We start from the raw sequence: 22,247 nt of genomic DNA on the forward strand, positions 1-22,247 counted from the left end.
CTATATATATATATATATATATTTTCTTTTTCTCTTCTTTTTTTAAACACATTTTTGAAGTCAAAATCTCGCACAATAAGCTCCTCAAAGTCCAAATTTGGCACAGTCCAAACCGCAAGTCCACTTCCTGAGGTTAAAAAATTTGCGAACTATGACAGAACTCTTATATTAGATCAACCACATGCCCTTATAGTACTACTATTTACTGCTACCACCCCTTATAGTAGTCTCAGGGTCTCATCAAGCTCCGAGAGAAAGAGATTTGGTAACGGAGTCTCTTTGGACAATCATACATTTCCAGCTCTCTAGTTTTGTTTTTAGTTTCACATTTTGGGTCTCACAATCAGTCACATAGCTCCAAATGCCTTGTGTTACCTACACCCATATCTACGGCCACTAGCCCTGTTAGCATCGTTGAATTTGGATAGCAATGCATCAATTCCAGTACAAGGGTGATGTGATTAAAAGCTACACCAACTATTACTCTTTGTGGTCCAGTCCAGTCAAGTGTCATCACCTCCCTTGTGAATGACTGAATTATGGCCGGATCTAGTTGTTTTTGTATGTCATAGGACCCTCCCCATTTATCTGTATATGATCCTCATCAAACCCATCCTTTGTCTCTCACAAAACTAACAAAATGCTACCAGACAATTCAACCTCTAGCCATTTAATTGTTGCCTTCGTCTTTTTGGGTATAGAAAGCGGCCCAAAATCTAAGTCGTGTTGCTAGCATAATTTCATGCATAAATGGTACCAGAATTCAGATCACAACTTATTTACGTTGCCTACCATTCAACGAGTTTTTTTTTTGTTGACACCTCCAATTTCATGAACTAAAATAGGGTACAGTTTTGAAAAATCACTTTCAGCCATGAATATGTGAGGTGCTTGCTGGTGGGAAAGGAAGGGTAGTTCCGGGCTTTCATGAGTTTGCAAGGGTTAAGGTGTCAGATAAACATAGGGTACCTAACCCAAAATAGACTAGGCGGCATTGGGAAGATATAAATTGGAAGTGGAATTATTACATGAAACGATTCCAGCCAAAAGGAATCAAAAGAAAAAGGCATAGAAAATCGCATCCTTTGACAATTTATAAAATAAAAAACCCAATAAATAATTGAAACCAAAATCACTTTGCCCCGCATTTCCCTTAATTATTATACTCAAACCTTTTTTAATCATCTCTAAAAACGATTGGCCCACCTCATAATTTCACAAAAATTACCACTAATTTAGAACAGAAATAATAATAAACATTTTCATTGAGTGGGAGTGAGGGAGAAATTGACAATACCTATATTTCGAGCACAAAACTTAACCTACCACCAAAATTATAATACTTCCTCCCTCTTTTTTTGAGGCTCGAAAAGTTAAAAAAGAAATTCCCATTTTCCTTTTTCCAAATACTTTTTTTTTTTTTTTCCTACGCATTCGGACTCCAAAGATTCCACAAACGAGAATTGAATAGCCCCAACACGTCCGGAAGTACTTTCCTGGCCAGGCCCTTGTGGTTGCTCACCGCCGCGGCGCGTACAACCAACGCCACGTCGTCCGCCGTCGTCTCCGTCTTAACCTCCACAGCTTGCTCTTCCACTTCCAACTCCTCAACTTTCTCCGGGGGCCCCACCGAAACGACGTCGCACAGAGGCAACACCACCTCGGCAACTGAGCTGATCACTACATTCTCCTCCGCCACAAAGACTTCATCTTTGGAGGAATTGTCGGCAGATTTTTGGGCCTCGCGGCGGCCCATCTTGTCTCTTCGCTTCCCCCTGCCGGCGTTCTTCTTGGGCTTCTCGCCGTGGGCCAGGTGGTCCTCGAAAGCCTCAATGGCCTGGTGGATGAGCTCGCGGTTGGGGGAGGAGTCCCACTTAAACCAGTAGCTTCTGTAGCAGTCGAAGCACTCGCAATCGAACATCGGCGGCTGGTGGTTGTTGCTCTGGCTCTGAGTCCTGCCGGCTTTACTACTAGATTTCCTCATAGATTTCTTCTTGGAATCTTGGGTGGTGGTGTTTGAGAAAGAAAAAGAGGGTGTGGTTTTCATGGAACGGGTTATCATGTAAGCCAAGACCTCGCGGTCCTCGAGGGAGAGAACCGTGGCCAGAGCTAGAATAGCAGCTGGGAGTAGCTGGAGCACGGAGAGAACAACTCCATCGGAAGAAGATGAGGAGGAGGAAGGAGATGGGTGGACTTTGCCTTTGTTCTTTATCTTCATGGGCTGAGAGTGGCGGTTTGCTCGCTGCTGCTCTAAGCTCTGAGAGGATTGGAAAGACTCACACTTTTTTCTGTGGTGAAATTGTGGGTTTTGGGAAGAGAGGCGAGTGGTGAACAGTGATAGGGTTTTTATTTTTGTTGCTTCGGAAACAATAAAAAAAAAAAAAAAAAAAGACAAAAGAAGAGGAGACGTACTGTCCTGTCAAAGCAGAGTCCTTATTTTTCAGGTTAACCAGAGCATTTACACGCGCGCTGGAGCGCGTTGTTTTATTATTCGAATAAATTACAGATAAGCCCTTTCAGGTACGGCTGGGAGTAGACAACGGGAGGAAATCACCTGTCCTAATTCTTTCACTGCTCTCACATTGCAACACATGTTCACCAACTTCGTTAATGTTTTATCTTAATTGAAGAACAACCCAGAATCTATCAAAAAAAACAAAGATCAAACAACTCATAACGAAAACTACAACAACCTGAAAATGACCCCGTGTGGTGGCGCTCAAGCGACCTCTAAAATTTGAAGAAAGAATTATAGAAATTTTAGGGATTGTTGTAAAATAAGGAATTTGTTGGAGTTTGAGAAGAAAAAGAGACTAAAGCCTTAATTTTTGATGCCCTATAATACAAAAATTATAGAGAAGTTGTTAGAGTTGCTCTAACTCTGTTAAATTAAATTAATCAAACCATGCTTAAAAATCTACTTGACCTGACATTATTGGTAGGGATTCATGGGTATTACTATATAAATGGGTTTATAATTAAACCATAAGTAATTATATAACTTTAATTATAGATGTAGTTCCAAACCCTAGCCTATTATTAGAGTTTATTTGTGTCAAATCAAGGATAGTGACCGGTCATTTTTTAGAAATCACTCTCAAATAGGGTTTCCTAACCTAGAAATAAAGGATGGTCATTTTTTGTTTTAAAGGGAATAATGGTCATTTCTTTGCCTAACCTAGAAATTAAGAATGGTCATTAATGACTGATGTGTATGTGTGATGAATATCAACAAATTTAGCAAACAAGCCGCTCATTCCTAAGTGGCAAACTTTCTTTATCAAGTATAGCAACCAAGTTTGTCTATAGCATTTTTTTTTTGTCTTTTGTTAGCAGCAATCACTGATTTCACAGTAAAGTAGTCAAAAATATTGACCCAAAACATAATTAAGTTAACAAACTAACGTGACAGTAACGGAACATTAAGAAAATGGTTTAAAACCTTTGGAAAATTTTACAATATATTATCATATGACATGCATACAATTAGCTTAAAGTGTAAAATGAGTCTTCAAAATAGTAATATTAGTTCTCAAAATAATAACATGAGTCCTTAAAGTGGTAAATTTTCTTAATTACCACATGAGTCCTCAAGTGGTAAAATGAGTCATTAAAGTAGTAAATATAGTTGATGTATGAGAAATATCATATTCGAGCTAAATAAAAAAAAATTCTTGAATAAGATGATTTATAATTTTTTTGATGTTTAAGATTGAACTAAATAAATATTTTTTTCTATAACTATTACAATGTTTTTTTTTTTTTTTTGGTTAACAACTATTACAATGTTTAAATACTATTACAAACGCGTTTAACGTGTTTGATCGAATCATAGAAGCAGAATAGCAGATAGAGGTTTTTTACGAATAAAAGAATATGTTCAAGACTTCGAGTGCATTTAAACATTGAAATATTGTTAATATGAGTTGTAAAGGTGCAAATGAAATTCAACATGTGTCATTATCGATTGATTAATTAACATTAACCTATTTACATGCTTGGTTGGTCTCCACCCTATGTCTCCGCGCGTGGTTCACAACACAGCTTGGTTTTATTTACCTTATCGTGACTGTGATGCCCCTGTCTGATTTGAATCAGAGTCACCTAGCTAGTAGCACCTGATACTGCTTCTACTTTAGTGGGCAAAGTGGTCATTTTAACACCCCGCTGGTAAGGATAAGGACAAGTTGTCAACCGACCAAAAGAACTGTGGGAAGGCGTCAATTAAGGTGAGGTGGGTTAGGGTTGGATTCTCCCCCCATCTTATCCGTTCATTTTATTGAATATATCCAACGGTTAACTATTTTAGGGAGAAAAAATAAATGAAAACTGCGATACAAAATTCTCTGAATTCTATGCAGTATGTACCATCATCATTGGGATAGAAGGATAAATTGAAGAGTTATGAACCAGAATGTTGGTGATATTCATTTCAACATTCTGTTCGTTGAAATGGTAATAATAGTGGACGTTGATTTGTCAATAATTTTAAATGATTTTGATTTCTAATGTTTGACGAATGATGAGTTATGAATATTTATGTCATATTATGCTTCATATCATTTGATGAAACCCCTTGGGGCTCTTTTATTAACGATAATTTTATTAGTTACATGGGGTTCTGGCTCTCTCCAAAACCTAGCCGCCAGGGCTATGGTGCTTTATTCCGGCGACCGCCTCTGGTCCTCGCCCTAAGTGGCGACTGGTTCTCCACGCTTTGCAGTCTCGTACCTGCACTCCAACGCCGCTGTTTTCCAGCAACCGCTCCACCATGCCAAACTCCTCGTCCATGGGAACTCCATGTGAATAAGGAGAATGGTCGGACAGGTCTGCTCGAGATCGAAAATTGGAAGACTTGGGATCCGGGTGTGCAAATCAGACCGAGGAAAGGGCAACTCCAATCTCCGGGCATTCGCCAAGAAGTCTGGACGTCTCCTAGGTACGGGCATGGAGATCTGGCTGGATTTGTATGGGCCGGCTTGATGACTGAGGCGTTATGGCGTCATGCGTCGACTGAGGGCAAGGCGGCGACAGGAGATGTACAACGTCGTGCAGGGGCAGTGATACGATTGAAAACATCGGCAATGGAATGGTAGGCTTGTAACGTCCCGAACCTGAATTTACCTGTTTACTAGTCATTTGGACGGTAAACGACCTTTACTTTCACTTTTACTGTCGTTTTAGTACTTTTAGTGGCCCTAAAAATTGACTTTTTGTTCGGGTCAAAATTTGAGAAAATGTTCTGCATGGAAGTTGTAGAGGACGTTAAACCGAGCGCGTGAATATGTGGTACGTAAAAATCGGAGTTCGTATGCGAAAGTTATAAGCGAAAAGGGTAAAGTTACTGTTCATGGTAGATAGTATAAATTTGAAAAGTTACTGTGGAGGCTGGTAATTTTTCTTTTCTCTCCCTCTCTCCTCCTCCCCGCGTTTTTCTCTCTCTCCTCGTCGCTCTGCAACTTCGGCCACCTGGCGGTGCATGGCGGGTACCGGTGGACTCGTCTCCGCTCCCTCTAGGCGCCTGTGGTGGTGTTTTGCGGTGGCTCGGCCCGAGGAGCTTAGATTTGAGCCGTGAATTTCACTGTAGCAATTTGGAGTTTCGTTGATTTCCGGCGATTCCGGCCGTCTCCGGCCACCAAATCGGCGCCGAAGGTTCGGTTTTTGCCAAGAATCATTTTCCCCCTAGCCTTGAGCCATGATTTGCAGTGTAGAGAAAGAATCGACGATTGGAAGATTACGGTCACTATTCACAGTTTGAGTTCAAGCTTCTCCTTAATTGTTGAGGTACTTCCGCTCATTTTCTGACTTGGTCACAGTTGAAAGAATCATTGGGTCCGTTGAGTAGGTGCTGCTGCCAAAGTTTGGTGGCGGCGGTAGCGGCGGCTAGGGTAGCTTTTTAATTTCATTTTATGGCTAGTTAAATTCTATAATTATCATAGAGCTTGTATGTGAAGTTTGGTGAATTTTGGAGGAGTTTGGAATTGTTTGTGAATTTCCGAAGTTTGAAGTTTTGTGATGGAATTATGGGAAATCCGGCCGTTGGATTTCCCTCGTTTTCATTGTGGAATATGTAGATTGAGGAATTGGTGTTGTGGAAGAGATTTGGGTGGAATTTGAGAAGTATCGGAGATAGAGATTTTCGGGTTTCGTTTAGGTTCGTATTTATTTTATCGGATTGCCGTTTACGGAAATACAATTGTGTACAGGGCAATGTTGCGAGCTACGGCTAGATGAAGGGACTCGTTTGCGTGGTCGCCAACTAGTACTGTGAGTGGACGTTTGTTTTTGAATATTGATGCATGCATTTATTTTTCGAATTAATGTTTTATTAATTATCATATTATTTTAGTTTCGGATATGATTTCGGTTTTGGAATATTGCTTGGATTTTCCATCATGATTTTTGGAACGTGAGTTTTATTCGCTCGGATTTGGACTTGTGATTTAAGTGATTTTCGACGAATTATTTTCCGAGGTGATTTCCGGAATTTATTAATATATTTTATTCGTCGATATTGAGATTTCTGGAATATTTTTCGAAATGAGATTTCGATGGAATTATATTTCTTGTTTATTTATCGATTTACGGTTTTGGCATTGGGAATGCCTCATTGATGATTCTGGATTCGGTTTTGTTTCGGAACTGCGATTTATAATTGATCTAATTATTCTTTGAGCGTGTGGGACACGCTGTTGATTTATGTGACTTTTTACGAGAATTTCCGGGTACGGTTGGGAATCGTACTCGTGTGTTTTTATTCGCGGGACTTATGGGGAAGCCTTATAGATTTACTGGATTTGAATGGTTTTTACCCGCCATACCTGGGTTGTCATATTTATTGCTAGCTAGCCTATTAGTACTCCTCCCTGCTTACTATGTGTTTGTGGGTGAGTAAGAGCAGAGCATGGGATGCTCCAGAGTGTGGGACACTCCGACCCGAGCCTGGGAGGCTCCCTTCTTTCGTATGGTGAAACTTCTTCCCCATATCTTATCGTTGCTTGACTAGCGGGGCTAGTCCGATTTTCAATGTAGCCAGCGGGGCTGGTCTTATCTTCTTGAGAAACGAGATTTCAGTTTTACGATATATTATTTTCGAATGTTTTGACTAGCGAGGCTAGTCGGTTTACTGTTTTGAAATCCTTGGATTTAAAGCTAAATGTGTTTTACCATTTGTGCATGCATCGAGGTTTTTAATGAAATAAATGTGGGAAAGTATGAAATCCTTCTTATTTTAAATTGTTTATTTTTGTCCACTCACGCTAACGTTTTTCGTCTACTTTCCCCTGGGCCTTTCGGTTTCTAATGCCCAGTTTGCAGGCGCTATTAGTTGAGGTCGGGCGTACATGGATCGAGGCATAGTTGACGAATAGCTTCCGCACTTCTTTGTTTGGCTCTGATCTATTGTGGGTTACTATTTTGGGTAGTCCACTTTAGGGGCGACTCGACCAGTTCTCGGTAGAGTTATCTCTAAGGTGGGCCCCGCAGGGCCACCTCGGATTTCAGGGTGAAATTCGGGGCGGGTCTTGTCAATTTGGTATCAGAGCATTAGGTTGTTAGGTTCTGTAGACTCGTTTCTATTCTGTTACCTTATATGCTTGGTGTTGCCCAGTACCTCTCGAGTGATGGCCCGACTGCAGCGGTTCCCCATCGTGTACTCTTCGGTGCTGTGGTATTCATCAAGTGTGTAAGGTACAAAGCTAGTTGGTTTTCTTCTGGTGCTATGCCTCTTGTACGCCGACCTCTTAGGGTTTTCTTTGCTTATTCGTTTGGTTAATTGTTTTGCGCCTATCTCTGTTGATGGTAGAGTAAAACTACTCTAGAGTTTCGAGTTGTGCTACGAAATGTGATTCGAGGAAAATGTGGTGGTTGTCTTTTCCTCGATGCCAACAATTTTGTTGGGGCATGTGTTAGCCAAATAGCCACCCTCAAGTATAAGGGGTACAAGTAATAGTATAGGGATTTAAGAAAGGTTGTCGAACCCACGAGGATTGGATTCCTTTCACTAGCTAGGGTGTGAACCTAAGGAGAGCTAGAATATACAAATGTACAATCACAAACCTAAATTTACAAGGAAATCTAGGCTTATGGTGAGTATGTGCATTGTGGTGATAGTGAAATTGTTTTTGGTTTTTGAAGATAGTTTTGAATTGAAAACAATTAGCTCAAATGTAAACTAATTTACTCTAAACTAAAATAATGGATGAAGTTAGGGGTTGGATTGTCTACCACTAACCTCCCTTGCAAATATTGAAGTTCAAATACAAGTGATGCTATTCTAATTTCCCAATTACCCTCTTTGCATCCGGATAAGACTACAAATGCTTAAACTCCTTTAATGTTATTAATTCCAACCGGATAAGTCTAGAATTAACTACCTAAGAACAATTCCTATTACCGGTTAAGTCTCAATTCATTGTTCCTAGATGCATAAAACTTTGAGTTTAGATAATCATGCAAGCAAACCAATCCTAGATCTAGGTGATTTTAACTCACAACCTTCACATGCACATAGAGGATGTTATCATGCTATTAATGTTCAAGGTTAACTACTCCCTAAACATTTTTTCATGAGATGACAAACACAACACATTCAAAATAGTTAAGTTTGAATGAATGCATTCACTTCTTGAATTAGCATATGAAGATGAAAATCATAAATAACATCAAATGCAAATTAAAACATCAATTCATACAAGATTGGCTAGGGCTTTCAACCCTAGCCCCAACAAAGTACTACTCACTCATAATTACATATACTAACTTCATAATCAAATTAAACACCAAAATATAATCTAGAGTAAAATGGATAGAGTTGGCTTAGTGGTGTGTCGGATGGTCCCCAAGCTCACGTCTTGGTGGTGATGGTGGTGGTGGTGATTCCCTCTCCTTCTTGCTCTTGAAGATTTGATGATAAAAGATAGTGAGCTTGTAGTATATATTGTGTGAATAGGTGGACTAGATGGAGAAAATGATGATAGAAAAGAGAGTGGAGAAATGATGTAGTAGTGATGGTGTTAATGGAGGTAGAGGATAAGAAATGGTGGTGGTGATGGAGGAGATAGAGTAGTATGGATAGTATGAGTTTGGATTTTGGGAGGTGGAGATGGAGGTTTTGTGAAGGAGATGAAGAGAGAAAGAAGATGTAATGGATGAAGGAATTGGTCATTTTCTTATTTGTTGTAGCCTCTATTTATAGGCTACCAAGCAAAACTATTTGGCTTTAAAAAAATTATGATGGGTTAGGTTTAACCATTTAAACACTAATGGAATTTGTTAGGTTTGAGTCACTTTCTACTCATTTTTCCTTCAATTAATTCTCCACCAAGACTTCAGATTTTGCCCGTGACTTCTTCATATGAAATGATCCACCATGAGTGTAGATCATTGTGTCAAATTTTCAGAATTTATTTCCATGCCATTGGGCCGAAATCGTTGCTGGACTCCTTACAGGTCCAGTTTTCCAGTTTTGCTTCTGTATAAAATTGGGCTGACTGTTTGAAGGCCTTCCACTTCTATTTGGCTCTTGCACTCTTCATTAGAAATGTTTCTTAGGATGTCTAGAATGGATCTGGAAGGTTTCAGCTCATTTGAAGTTCATTTGGTCAGGTGGTCGCTCCTTCTTCCTTGCTTGGCTTGGTTTCTCCTAGCCGGAGTAGGAAAATGTGTAAAGTTGACATTTTTAGTGCATTTCCATTTTTCTCCATCATTTTCTAGCATGATAAGGAAAACATAATAAATATATATAAATAAACACAAAGGTTAAGCAAAAGTACAAGATTAGGGAAATAATGAAATTGGATTAGTCAACATTAAATTTGGACTTTAGAACAAGTAATTTCCATGTTTTAGGGGACAAATATGTATATGAATTATGATCCAACAGCATGGATTAAGGTGCGGAAATCGGAGTTCGAGGTTTTGTTTGAGTGTCTGAGACGAGTGACAATAGCTTTGGGCTGCCTCTGGATGATAAAATTGTTTCAGAATCTGGATTATTGTTGAATTGAGACTAGTAGTAATTGTGGTTCTGATTTTGAACCGAGTTTCGGTAGATGTGTCATGTGATGTGATCGGTTGTTAAGTAGCATTTGAAATATTATTGGGAGTTTTTGGTGATTCCTGGGGAATCTCAGTGTTGGAAACCATTTATAGAGGGAAATTGAATAAATATTCTGATTTTTCTGGCTAGATGCCGTGTTTCCTAGTGACTCTGGTCACTGATAAAGGTGAAGTATTCAAGTGGTGATTAATTCGAGGAAATTGGATTGTTACGTGGTGGGACCACTTTCAGATCCGTGTGTTGTGTGGTTTGATACAAGATATTGGACGAGTGCAATTTGTTCTCCATCATGGATACCGTTTATGGAAGACTTGGTGAATGGTGTTTTGTAGTCCGGGAAAATTGTTTGTTGTTTGAGTTTAATACGTGTAAGGGATTGCTTTGGAGGAATTGAGTGGTCTTACTATTTTGGTGCTATTACTGGTGGTAATGGTTAAGCTGTCAGATATTGGTTCTGACGTTGAAACAAGTCTCGGAAGATGTGTTACCTGACGTGATCGACTATGTAAGTGACATTTGGGGACGTGTGTAGTTACTACTTGTCCGTGTTAATTTCGAGGGCGAAATTTTATAAGGAGGGGAGATTGTAACGTCCCTAACCTGAATTTACCGGTTTACTAGTCATTTGGACGGTAAACGACCTTTACTTTCACTTTTACTGTCGTTTTAGTACTTTTAGTGGCCCTAAAAATTGACTTTTTGTTCGGGTCAAAATTTGAGAAAATGTTCTGCATGGAAGTTGTAGAGGACGTTAAACCGAGCGCGTGAATATGTGGTACGTAAAAATCGGAGTTCGTATGCGAAAGTTGTAAGCGAAAAGGGTAAAGTTACTGTTCATGGTAGATAGTATAAATTTGAAAAGTTACTGTGGAGGCCGGTAATTTTTCTTTTCTCTCCCTCTCTCCTCCTCCCCGCGTTTTTCTCTCTCTCCTCGTCGCTCTGCAACTTCGGCCACTTTCCTTTTCCAGCCACCTGGCGGTGCATGGCGGGTACCGGCGGACTCGTCTCCGCTCCCTCTAGGCGCCTGTGGTGGTGTTTTGCGGTGGGTCGGCCCGAGGAGCTTAGATTTGAGCCGTGAAGTTCACTGTAGCAATTTGGAGTTTCGTTGATTTCCGGCGATTCCGGCCGTCTCCGGCCACCAAATCGGTGTCGAAGGTTCGGTTTTTGCCAAGAATCATTTTCCCCCTAGCCTTGAGCCATGATTTGCAGTGTAGAGGAAGAATCGACGATTGGAAGATTACGGTCACTATTCACAGTTTGAGTTCAAGCTTCTCCTTAATTGTTGAGGTACTTCCGCTCATTTTCTGACTTGGTCACAGTTGAAAGAATCATTGGGTCCGTTGAGTAGGTGCTGCTGCCAAAGTTTGGTGGCGGCGGTAGCGGCGGCTAGGGTAGCTTTTTAATTTCATTTTATGGCTAGTTAAATTCTATAATTATCATAGAGCTTGTATGTGAAGTTTGGTGAATTTTGGAGGAGTTTGGAATTGTTTGTGAATTTCCGAAGTTTGAAGTTTTGTGATGGAATTATGGGAAATCCGGCCGTTGGATTTCCCTCGTTTTCATTGTGGAATATGTAGATTGAGGAATTGGTGTTGTGGAAGAGATTTGGGTGGAATTTGAGAAGTATCGGAGATAGAGATTTTCGGGTTTCGTTTAGGTTCGTATTTATTTTATCGGATTGCCGTTTACGGAAATACAATTGTGTACAGGGCAATGTTGCGAGCTACGGCTAGATGAAGGGACTCGTTTGCGTGGTCGCCAACTAGTACTGTGAGTGGACGTTTGTTTTTGAATATTGATGCATGCATTTATTTTTCGAATTAATGTTTTATTAATTATCATATTATTTTAGTTTCGGATATGATTTCGGTTTTGGAATATTGCTTGGATTTTCCATCATGATTTTTGGAACGTGAGTTTTATTCGCTCGGATTTGGACTTGTGATTTAAGTGATTTTCGACGAATTATTTTCCGAGGTGATTTCCGGAATTTATTAATATATTTTATTCGTCGATATTGAGATTTCTGGAATATTTTTCGAAATGAGATTTCGATGGAATTATATTTCTTGTTTATTTATCGATTTACGGTTTTGGCATTGGGAATGCCTCATTGATGATTCTGGATTCGGTTTTGTTTCGGAACTGCGATTTATAATTGATCTAATTATTCTTTGAGCGTGTGGGACACGCTGTTGATTTATGTGACTTTTTACGAGAATTTCCGGGTACGGTTGGGAATCGTACTCGTGTGTTTTTATTCGCGGGACTTATGGGGAAGCCTTATAGATTTACTGGATTTGAATGGTTTTTACCCGCCATACCTGGGTTGTCATATTTATTGCTAGCTAGCCTATTAGTACTCCTCCCTGCTTACTATGTGTTTGTGGGTGAGTAAGAGCAGAGCATGGGATGCTCCAGAGTGTGGGACACTCCGACCCGAGCCTGGGAGGCTCCCTTCTTTCGTATGGTGAAACTTCTTCCCCATATCTTATCGTTGCTTGACTAGCGGGGCTAGTCCGATTTTCAATGTAGCCAGCGGGGCTGGTCTTATCTTCTTGAGAAACGAGATTTCAGTTTTACGATATATTATTTTCGAATGTTTTGACTAGCGAGGCTAGTCGGTTTACTGTTTTGAAATCCTTGGATTTAAAGCTAAATGTGTTTTACCATTTGTGCATGCATCGAGGTTTTTAATGAAATAAATGTGGGAAAGTATGAAATCCTTCTTATTTTAAATTGTTTATTTTTGTCCACTCACGCTAACGTTTTTCGTCTACTTTCCCCTGGGCCTTTCGGTTTCTAATGCCCAGTTTGCAGGCGCTATTAGTTGAGGTCGGGCGTACATGGATCGAGGCATAGTTGACGAATAGCTTCCGCACTTCTTTGTTTGGCTCTGATCTATTGTGGGTTACTATTTTGGGTAGTCCACTTTAGGGGCGACTCGACCAGTTCTCGGTAGAGTTATCTCTAAGGTGGGCCCCGCAGGGCCACCTCGGATTTCAGGGTGAAATTCGGGGCGGGTCTTGTCAATTTGGTATCAGAGCATTAGGTTGTTAGGTTCTGTAGACTCGTTTCTATTCTGTTACCTTATATGCTTGGTGTTGCCCAGTACCTCTCGAGTGATGGCCCGACTGCAGCGGTTCCCCATCGTGTACTCTTCGGTGCTGTGGTATTCATCAAGTGTGTAAGGTACAAAGCTAGTTGGTTTTCTTCTGGTGCTATGCCTCTTGTACGCCGACCTCTTAGGGTTTTCTTTGCTTATTCGTTTGGTTAATTGTTTTGCGCCTATCTCTGTTGATGGTAGAGTAAAACTACTCTAGAGTTTCGAGTTGTGCTACGAAATGTGATTCGAGGAAAATGTGGTGGTTGTCTTTTCCTCGATGCCAACAATTTTGTTGGGGCATGTGTTAGCCAAATAGCCACCCTCAAGTATAAGGGGTACAAGTAATAGTATAGGGATTTAAGAAAGGTTGTCGAACCCACGAGGATTGGATTCCTTTCACTAGCTAGGGTGTGAACCTAAGGAGAGCTAGAATATACAAATGTACAATCACAAACCTAAATTTACAAGGAAATCTAGGCTTATGGTGAGTATGTGCATTGTGGTGATAGTGAAATTGTTTTTGGTTTTTGAAGATAGTTTTGAATTGAAAACAATTAGCTCAAATGTAAACTAATTTACTCTAAACTAAAATAATGGATGAAGTTAGGGGTTGGATTGTCTACCACTAACCTCCCTTGCAAATATTGAAGTTCAAATACAAGTGATGCTATTCTAATTTCCCAATTACCCTCTTTGCATCCGGATAAGACTACAAATGCTTAAACTCCTTTAATGTTATTAATTCCAACCGGATAAGTCTAGAATTAACTACCTAAGAACAATTCCTATTACCGGTTAAGTCTCAATTCATTGTTCCTAGATGCATAAAACTTTGAGTTTAGATAATCATGCAAGCAAACCAATCCTAGATCTAGGTGATTTTAACTCACAACCTTCACATGCACATAGAGGATGTTATCATGCTATTAATGTTCAAGGTTAACTACTCCCTAAACATTTTTTCATGAGATGACAAACACAACACATTCAAAATAGTTAAGTTTGAATGAATGCATTCACTTCTTGAATTAGCATATGAAGATGAAAATCATAAATAACATCAAATGCAAATTAAAACATCAATTCATACAAGATTGGCTAGGGCTTTCAACCCTAGCCCCAACAAAGTACTACTCACTCATAATTACATATACTAACTTCATAATCAAATTAAACACCAAAATATAATCTAGAGTAAAATGGATAGAGTTGGCTTAGTGGTGTGTCGGATGGTCCCCAAGCTCACGTCTTGGTGGTGATGGTGGTGGTGGTGATTCCCTCTCCTTCTTGCTCTTGAAGATTTGATGATAAAAGATAGTGAGCTTGTAGTATATATTGTGTGAATAGGTGGACTAGATGGAGAAAATGATGATAGAAAAGAGAGTGGAGAAATGATGTAGTAGTGATGGTGTTAATGGAGGTAGAGGATAAGAAATGGTGGTGGTGATGGAGGAGATAGAGTAGTATGGATAGTATGAGTTTGGATTTTGGGAGGTGGAGATGGAGGTTTTGTGAAGGAGATGAAGAGAGAAAGAAGATGTAATGGATGAAGGAATTGGTCATTTTCTTATTTGTTGTAGCCTCTATTTATAGGCTACCAAGCAAAACTATTTGGCTTTAAAAAAATTATGATGGGTTAGGTTTAACCATTTAAACACTAATGGAATTTGTTAGGTTTGAGTCACTTTCTACTCATTTTTCCTTCAATTAATTCTCCACCAAGACTTCAGATTTTGCCCGTGACTTCTTCATATGAAATGATCCACCATGAGTGTAGATCATTGTGTCAAATTTTCAGAATTTATTTCCATGCCATTGGGCCGAAATCGTTGCTGGACTCCTTACAGGTCCAGTTTTCCAGTTTTGCTTCTGTATAAAATTGGGCTGACTGTTTGAAGGCCTTCCACTTCTATTTGGCTCTTGCACTCTTCATTAGAAATGTTTCTTAGGATGTCTAGAATGGATCTGGAAGGTTTCAGCTCATTTGAAGTTCATTTGGTCAGGTGGTCGCTCCTTCTTCCTTGCTTGGCTTGGTTTCTCCTAGCCGGAGTAGGAAAATGTGTAAAGTTGACATTTTTAGTGCATTTCCATTTTTCTCCATCATTTTCTAGCATGATAAGGAAAACATAATAAATATATATAAATAAACACAAAGGTTAAGCAAAAGTACAAGATTAGGGAAATAATGAAATTGGATTAGTCAACATTAAATTTGGACTTTAGAACAAGTAATTTCCATGTTTTAGGGGACAAATATGTATATGAATTATGATCCAACAGCATGGATTAAGGTGCGGAAATCGGAGTTCGAGGTTTTGTTTGAGTGTCTGAGACGAGTGACAATAGCTTTGGGCTGCCTCTGGATGATAAAATTGTTTCAGAATCTGGATTATTGTTGAATTGAGACTAGTAGTAATTGTGGTTCTGATTTTGAACCGAGTTTCGGTAGATGTGTCATGTGATGTGATCGGTTGTTAAGTAGCATTTGAAATATTATTGGGAGTTTTTGGTGATTCCTGGGGAATCTCAGTGTTGGAAACCATTTATAGAGGGAAATTGAATAAATATTCTGATTTTTCTGGCTAGATGCCGTGTTTCCTAGTGACTCTGGTCACTGATAAAGGTGAAGTATTCAAGTGGTGATTAATTCGAGGAAATTGGATTGTTACGTGGTGGGACCACTTTCAGATCCGTGTGTTGTGTGGTTTGATACAAGATATTGGACGAGTGCAATTTGTTCTCCATCATGGATACCGTTTATGGAAGACTTGGTGAATGGTGTTTTGTAGTCCGGGAAAATTGTTTGTTGTTTGAGTTTAATACGTGTAAGGGATTGCTTTGGAGGAATTGAGTGGTCTTACTATTTTGGTGCTATTACTGGTGGTAATGGTTAAGCTGTCAGATATTGGTTCTGACGTTGAAACAAGTCTCGGAAGATGTGTTACCTGACGTGATCGACTATGTAAGTGACATTTGGGGACGTGTGTAGTTACTACTTGTCCGTGTTAATTTCGAGGGCGAAATTTTATAAGGAGGGGAGATTGTAACGTCCCTAACCTGAATTTACCGGTTTACTAGTCATTTGGACGGTAAACGACCTTTACTTTCACTTTTACTGTCGTTTTAGTACTTTTAGTGGCCCTAAAAATTGACTTTTTGTTCGGGTCAAAATTTGAGAAAATGTTCTGCATGGAAGTTGTAGAGGACGTTAAACCGAGCGCGTGAATATGTGGTACGTAAAAATCGGAGTTCGTATGCGAAAGTTGTAAGCGAAAAGGGTAAAGTTACTGTTCATGGTAGATAGTATAAATTTGAAAAGTTACTGTGGAGGCCGGTAATTTTTCTTTTCTCTCCCTCTCTCCTCCTCCCCGCGTTTTTCTCTCTCTCCTCGTCGCTCTGCAACTTCGGCCACTTTCCTTTTCCAGCCACCTGGCGGTGCATGGCGGGTACCGGCGGACTCGTCTCCGCTCCCTCTAGGCGCCTGTGGTGGTGTTTTGCGGTGGGTCGGCCCGAGGAGCTTAGATTTGAGCCGTGAAGTTCACTGTAGCAATTTGGAGTTTCGTTGATTTCCGGCGATTCCGGCCGTCTCCGGCCACCAAATCGGTGTCGAAGGTTCGGTTTTTGCCAAGAATCATTTTCCCCCTAGCCTTGAGCCATGATTTGCAGTGTAGAGGAAGAATCGACGATTGGAAGATTACGGTCACTATTCACAGTTTGAGTTCAAGCTTCTCCTTAATTGTTGAGGTACTTCCGCTCATTTTCTGACTTGGTCACAGTTGAAAGAATCATTGGGTCCGTTGAGTAGGTGCTGCTGCCAAAGTTTGGTGGCGGCGGTAGCGGCGGCTAGGGTAGCTTTTTAATTTCATTTTATGGCTAGTTAAATTCTATAATTATCATAGAGCTTGTATGTGAAGTTTGGTGAATTTTGGAGGAGTTTGGAATTGTTTGTGAATTTCCGAAGTTTGAAGTTTTGTGATGGAATTATGGGAAATCCGGCCGTTGGATTTCCCTCGTTTTCATTGTGGAATATGTAGATTGAGGAATTGGTGTTGTGGAAGAGATTTGGGTGGAATTTGAGAAGTATCGGAGATAGAGATTTTCGGGTTTCGTTTAGGTTCGTATTTATTTTATCGGATTGCCGTTTACGGAAATACAATTGTGTACAGGGCAATGTTGCGAGCTACGGCTAGATGAAGGGACTCGTTTGCGTGGTCGCCAACTAGTACTGTGAGTGGACGTTTGTTTTTGAATATTGATGCATGCATTTATTTTTCGAATTAATGTTTTATTAATTATCATATTATTTTAGTTTCGGATATGATTTCGGTTTTGGAATATTGCTTGGATTTTCCATCATGATTTTTGGAACGTGAGTTTTATTCGCTCGGATTTGGACTTGTGATTTAAGTGATTTTCGACGAATTATTTTCCGAGGTGATTTCCGGAATTTATTAATATATTTTATTCGTCGATATTGAGATTTCTGGAATATTTTTCGAAATGAGATTTCGATGGAATTATATTTCTTGTTTATTTATCGATTTACGGTTTTGGCATTGGGAATGCCTCATTGATGATTCTGGATTCGGTTTTGTTTCGGAACTGCGATTTATAATTGATCTAATTATTCTTTGAGCGTGTGGGACACGCTGTTGATTTATGTGACTTTTTACGAGAATTTCCGGGTACGGTTGGGAATCGTACTCGTGTGTTTTTATTCGCGGGACTTATGGGGAAGCCTTATAGATTTACTGGATTTGAATGGTTTTTACCCGCCATACCTGGGTTGTCATATTTATTGCTAGCTAGCCTATTAGTACTCCTCCCTGCTTACTATGTGTTTGTGGGTGAGTAAGAGCAGAGCATGGGATGCTCCAGAGTGTGGGACACTCCGACCCGAGCCTGGGAGGCTCCCTTCTTTCGTATGGTGAAACTTCTTCCCCATATCTTATCGTTGCTTGACTAGCGGGGCTAGTCCGATTTTCACTGTAGCCAGCGGGGCTGGTCTTATCTTCTTGAGAAACGAGATTTCAGTTTTACGATATATTATTTTCGAATGTTTTGACTAGCGAGGCTAGTCGGTTTACTGTTTTGAAATCCTTGGATTTAAAGCTAAATGTGTTTTACCATTTGTGCATGCATCGAGGTTTTTAATGAAATAAATGTGGGAAAGTATGAAATCCTTCTTATTTTAAATTGTTTATTTTTGTCCACTCACGCTAACGTTTTTCGTCCACTTTCCCCTGGGCCTTTCGGTTTCTAATGCCCAGTTTGCAGGCGCTATTAGTTGAGGTCGGGCGTACATGGATCGAGGCATAGTTGACGAATAGCTTCCGCACTTCTTTGTTTGGCTCTGATCTATTGTGGGTTACTATTTTGGGTAGTCCACTTTAGGGGCGACTCGACCAGTTCTCGGTAGAGTTATATCTAAGGTGGGCCCCGCAGGGCCACCTCGGATTTCAGGGTGAAATTCGGGGCGGGTCCTGTCAAGGCTGGTCTTGATATGAATTTGCTGCCTGCGATTGTGAGGCGGATCACGGAATGGAGCGTCGAGGCGGCCCACGTTTGTGCGGCGGTGGGGATAACGATGGCGAGCCTGGTGGATGGGATTGGCATCGCCGGTATTTTTGCAGATGGAGTATCCTTTTGTGGTTGGACCTTGGAAGCGGCGGCAGCAGGCACTACTCTCCGATCAGACCATAAGGTGGAGAGATCGATGACGGCAAAGGGTATCATGGTCGCCGGTGAGAGGAACCCTACTTCTGGTGGGGTGTCCAAATCATTTGGGAGGCCCATTTCTTGTGAGTTGCCTAACTCAAATAGGCATGTTCATGTTGTTGGGTTCTGGACCCAAGTGTGGCCCAAATTGAACAGTTTGGGTCCTTTAGGGTTTCGTATTTGGCACCCCGGAGAAGTCTTCCACTTCACTAATGGGCTCAGTTCTTTAGGGTTTCATCTTTGAAATCTAGGAGGATCGGCTCAGAGAATCACATTTACAGTCTTTCCATTCCTCCCAGCCCTAACTGTTATGGGAAAGGAGTAATTTATTTTTGTTTTTTTCGAACTTTGCCTAATTACTATGTTTTACTTTCATAGTTCTTAGGCTCGCTTTTGAATAAGTGAGCACTGGTTGTCTAATGAGTGGTGCTAGCATACCACGTCCTAAACTTGTCATTGGTATGGCAAGGGAAGGTATGTATCCGTGCCATTCTGGCTTGAGTTGAATGAAATTGATGATTTGGATCAAAAAAAAAAAATAAAAAATATCATTTGATGAATAAAATTTGATAATTAACTGTGATGAGTAAAATATTGCTCGTGTTTAAGTGAGTTTGTAACAATGGGATAGTTATTGTTTTACAAATTCAGGCATTCAGGTTCCTTATTTGGTGATACTTGATTCAATATCCCATGGGATACAGGAAAACGAACAGGGCACAACGAGTAATGCAAATTCTATTTTTCAGAGTTCTCATTTCCTCCTCTCCTCTCGATCTAAACTTCTCTTGTAATTCAAACTTTCCTTCTTGTATCCGTTAGGTTAAGCATTTGATTGTAAGCTTTCCTTTGGGGTATGCCACTTTTCTCCTAAAGCCGTACTCTGTTCCAATCAAGCAACCATAGTCCATAGGCGTGTAAGTTTCGGATCCATTGTTTAACCGATTAAACAAAGAAAACTTGTACTTGAGCTTTGTAATCTAGTGATTTTCAGTAGTTAGGCTACCTCCAACAGCTTAAACCAGAGAGCGAGTTTTGTTATTGACTTCGACAAGACCTTTCCCTTCAAATCGGGTGTGGAGAAGAGAAACAAAACTTACAAAAAGCAAACACATTTAGATTGATATATAATCCATGCATAAAGGACTACAACAAACTAGTTAAAGGAAACTACAAAGTTCAAACAGAGAATTGCTTAAGGTGCAGTGAAAGTGAGAATCGAGAGGTAGGTTTCCACAAACAAAAGAGTGTATGGCACCGAGACTGAGCAAGCAAGGATTCAGTCGGCCTTCTTATCTGCTGGAGCTGATTGCGATTTATTTAAAGCTGCTGAGCGCTTGTCCTCTGCAGTCTTGGAATGAACTTCATCCCTCTCCCTAAAGTACCTCTCAAAGGCCCTTGGAAGAAATCGAGGAATCAAAAACCCAAACAAATTGATCGAGAAATATAAGAAGTTGGCCACAGCCAAGGTCCTTCCAAACCAAAACCATGCAACATCCTGCAACCCATCATAGTAGTTAGTTCAAAACACCAGTGAAATTTTCTCAGCTGAAATTTCTTTAAAATCTGTAAAACACGTTAGGTTACATTACTCTACGAGTTCAGAATTTTCTTAGACTCCACCAGAACCCAACTAACATGTCAAATTACATAATCATCGACCATCTCTTAGCAGTTGGCAGAACTCTCTCTTAAAATCTCTAAAGTGGGAAAAACATATCTAAATCTCCAACATACACAACAATTTTATAACATGCCAGATTAGGTAAACCGAGACCCAAAGTAACCAAAAACAAGTAGCAAAGACTAAATGCAGCTAGTGTGGGATTAAGTACCTTCAATTGTGCATTTGCAGGGAGAGTCTTGTTAAGCCAGACATCCTTCATCCAATCAAGGATGACAAAGATTCTCCTAACTGTGTAAAGCAACGGAACAAGTGCTCTAACTGGTGGCGAAAATAGTGACAACCCACTTATGACATTTTCAGTCAGAATCTGAAAGGAGAGCAAGAACAAGTGAGGTGTTGCTGAGCGCACAGCGTGCTCATCACCCCTTGCAAAACCACCCAACACATAGGCCAAAGGCAAGAACAGCCCAATTGTAGTTCCCACAATCACATACAGCCTAAAGAATTTGCTTCCTTGAAAAATCTCCTGCGCGCCAGAAGAGACATGACCATGTGATGGGAAGGCCAAGCGCGACAGTACTAAGAGATAGGCGGAGGCGAAAGCAGGGAAGATCAAATCAAGGAGCGGGACGAGGCCACTGGCAGAGAACACCATGATGAATGCCACGAGCTGGAGCTCGATTACGCGCAATGACCCCATGACACCTCCAACAGCTGGCTGCTGCCGCTGTTGGTGCAGTTGGCGATGTGGCTTTTCCTGGTGTTGTGATCCAGCAGTTGTAGTTTTATCAGGCTCCGACCTAGGAGCCACAGCAACCGATACGCCAGACATTGTGGTCTACTTCCTTGTAGATGATCGATGCTCTTGGTAACTAATTAGGGAGCTATAAAAAGCTGTATGGGAAAGGATCACTCAGTATCTTCTTAGAAAGTGATATGGAACCTGAAAAGAGGAACCAACTCTTCGGGTCATGAAGAAGAAACAGAACCAAACATTTTCAACATGCATCTTAGAATATGCTATTGAAAGGTTTTAGATGAAATCAATGAACCGTTTACATTCGAGCAGAAACTGTGGTCACGAAATTTAACAGATTTAAATTAATGGCCAGTGGAACAGGGGATCATTACTTTTATTGTATAAGCTACGATCCAGAAACAATCAAGAAAGCTTAACATCTTAATGCAATGGTGACCAATTGATAAGTGCAACAGAACAACGTTTGAGGTAGCAAACAACAATTTCATATAGTAATCGGTAAAGAATGAAACTAAACTGTAATCACCATTCTTGTGTTATCAGTACATAAAATACCATGATTCATGATATAACTCATATAAGCAGATACTTGATCTCAGGGTAAAGTTAATTCATATATAATACTTAGCATGCCAACAAGATGAAGAAGACGAAGAAAGAGAGAGAGATCTTACAGATGAAGATGTGAGGGAGAAAGTAAGCAAAAGATTCTTTCAATACCAAAACCAGAGCGTCCGAAGGAGAAGACGAACTCACCGGGGGAAAAGGTGTGGGTGACTACAGCGTTGGGTTAATCTATTTGAACGTGTATTAGTGTGGGGTTAACACTTGGCAGTCATGCCACGTTGGAGGAGGAATTGTTAACACGTGTCAAGGCGAGTTTTGCCGTTTTGATCGAATCGGTTCTTCGTGGTGGATCTGGATCAGATAGAACTATTTTTACTTTTTTTTGTTTTTTTTGAGAAAAACTATTTTA

At 40.3% G+C, this 22,247-nt stretch overlaps 2 protein-coding genes and 2 long non-coding RNA genes across 7 annotated transcripts; 2 read left to right on the plus strand and 2 right to left on the minus strand.

Moving 5' to 3' along the window:
* Window positions 1–1,247: 1,247 nt before the first annotated feature.
* LOC133709534 (uncharacterized) lies at window positions 1,248–2,340 on the minus strand. The gene has a single exon (XM_062135311.1). The coding sequence runs from the start codon at window positions 2,216–2,218 to the stop codon at window positions 1,427–1,429; it is 792 nt and encodes a 263-aa protein (XP_061991295.1). The 5' UTR covers window positions 2,219–2,340; the 3' UTR covers window positions 1,248–1,426.
* An 8,875-nt stretch (window positions 2,341–11,215) lies between these two features.
* Window positions 11,216–13,037, plus strand: LOC133709054 (uncharacterized). Its single transcript, XR_009846140.1, has 3 exons — window positions 11,216–11,347; window positions 11,770–11,830; window positions 12,874–13,037. It is a non-coding gene; the product is annotated as an uncharacterized LOC133709054 (long non-coding RNA).
* Window positions 13,038–16,778: 3,741 nt separating this feature from the next.
* On the plus strand, window positions 16,779–18,546 carry LOC133709404 (uncharacterized). The gene is made up of 3 exons (XR_009846279.1): window positions 16,779–16,910; window positions 17,333–17,393; window positions 18,437–18,546. It is a non-coding gene; the product is annotated as an uncharacterized LOC133709404 (long non-coding RNA).
* A 1,434-nt stretch (window positions 18,547–19,980) lies between these two features.
* Window positions 19,981–22,047, minus strand: LOC133710974 (uncharacterized). Of its 4 annotated transcripts, none has more exons than XM_062137127.1 (3): window positions 21,946–22,047; window positions 20,720–21,454; window positions 19,981–20,382 (listed from the first exon to the last, which is right to left on the minus strand). In XM_062137127.1, the coding sequence occupies exons 2-3, from the start codon at window positions 21,341–21,343 to the stop codon at window positions 20,164–20,166; spliced, it is 843 nt and encodes a 280-aa protein (XP_061993111.1). In that variant the 5' UTR covers window positions 21,344–21,454; window positions 21,946–22,047; the 3' UTR covers window positions 19,981–20,163. The 4 variants fall into 4 exon arrangements, with proteins under 4 accessions (XP_061993111.1, XP_061993113.1, XP_061993112.1 ...); XM_062137129.1 differs by lacking the exon at window positions 21,946–22,047 and adding an exon at window positions 21,798–21,913; XM_062137128.1 differs by lacking the exon at window positions 21,946–22,047 and adding an exon at window positions 21,789–21,882.
* Between the last annotated feature and the right edge of the window lie 200 nt (window positions 22,048–22,247).

This window comes from Rosa rugosa, chromosome 5 (genome assembly GCF_958449725.1).
Source record: "Rosa rugosa chromosome 5, drRosRugo1.1, whole genome shotgun sequence".
In the NCBI taxonomy this organism is placed as follows: domain Eukaryota; kingdom Viridiplantae; phylum Streptophyta; class Magnoliopsida; order Rosales; family Rosaceae; genus Rosa; species Rosa rugosa.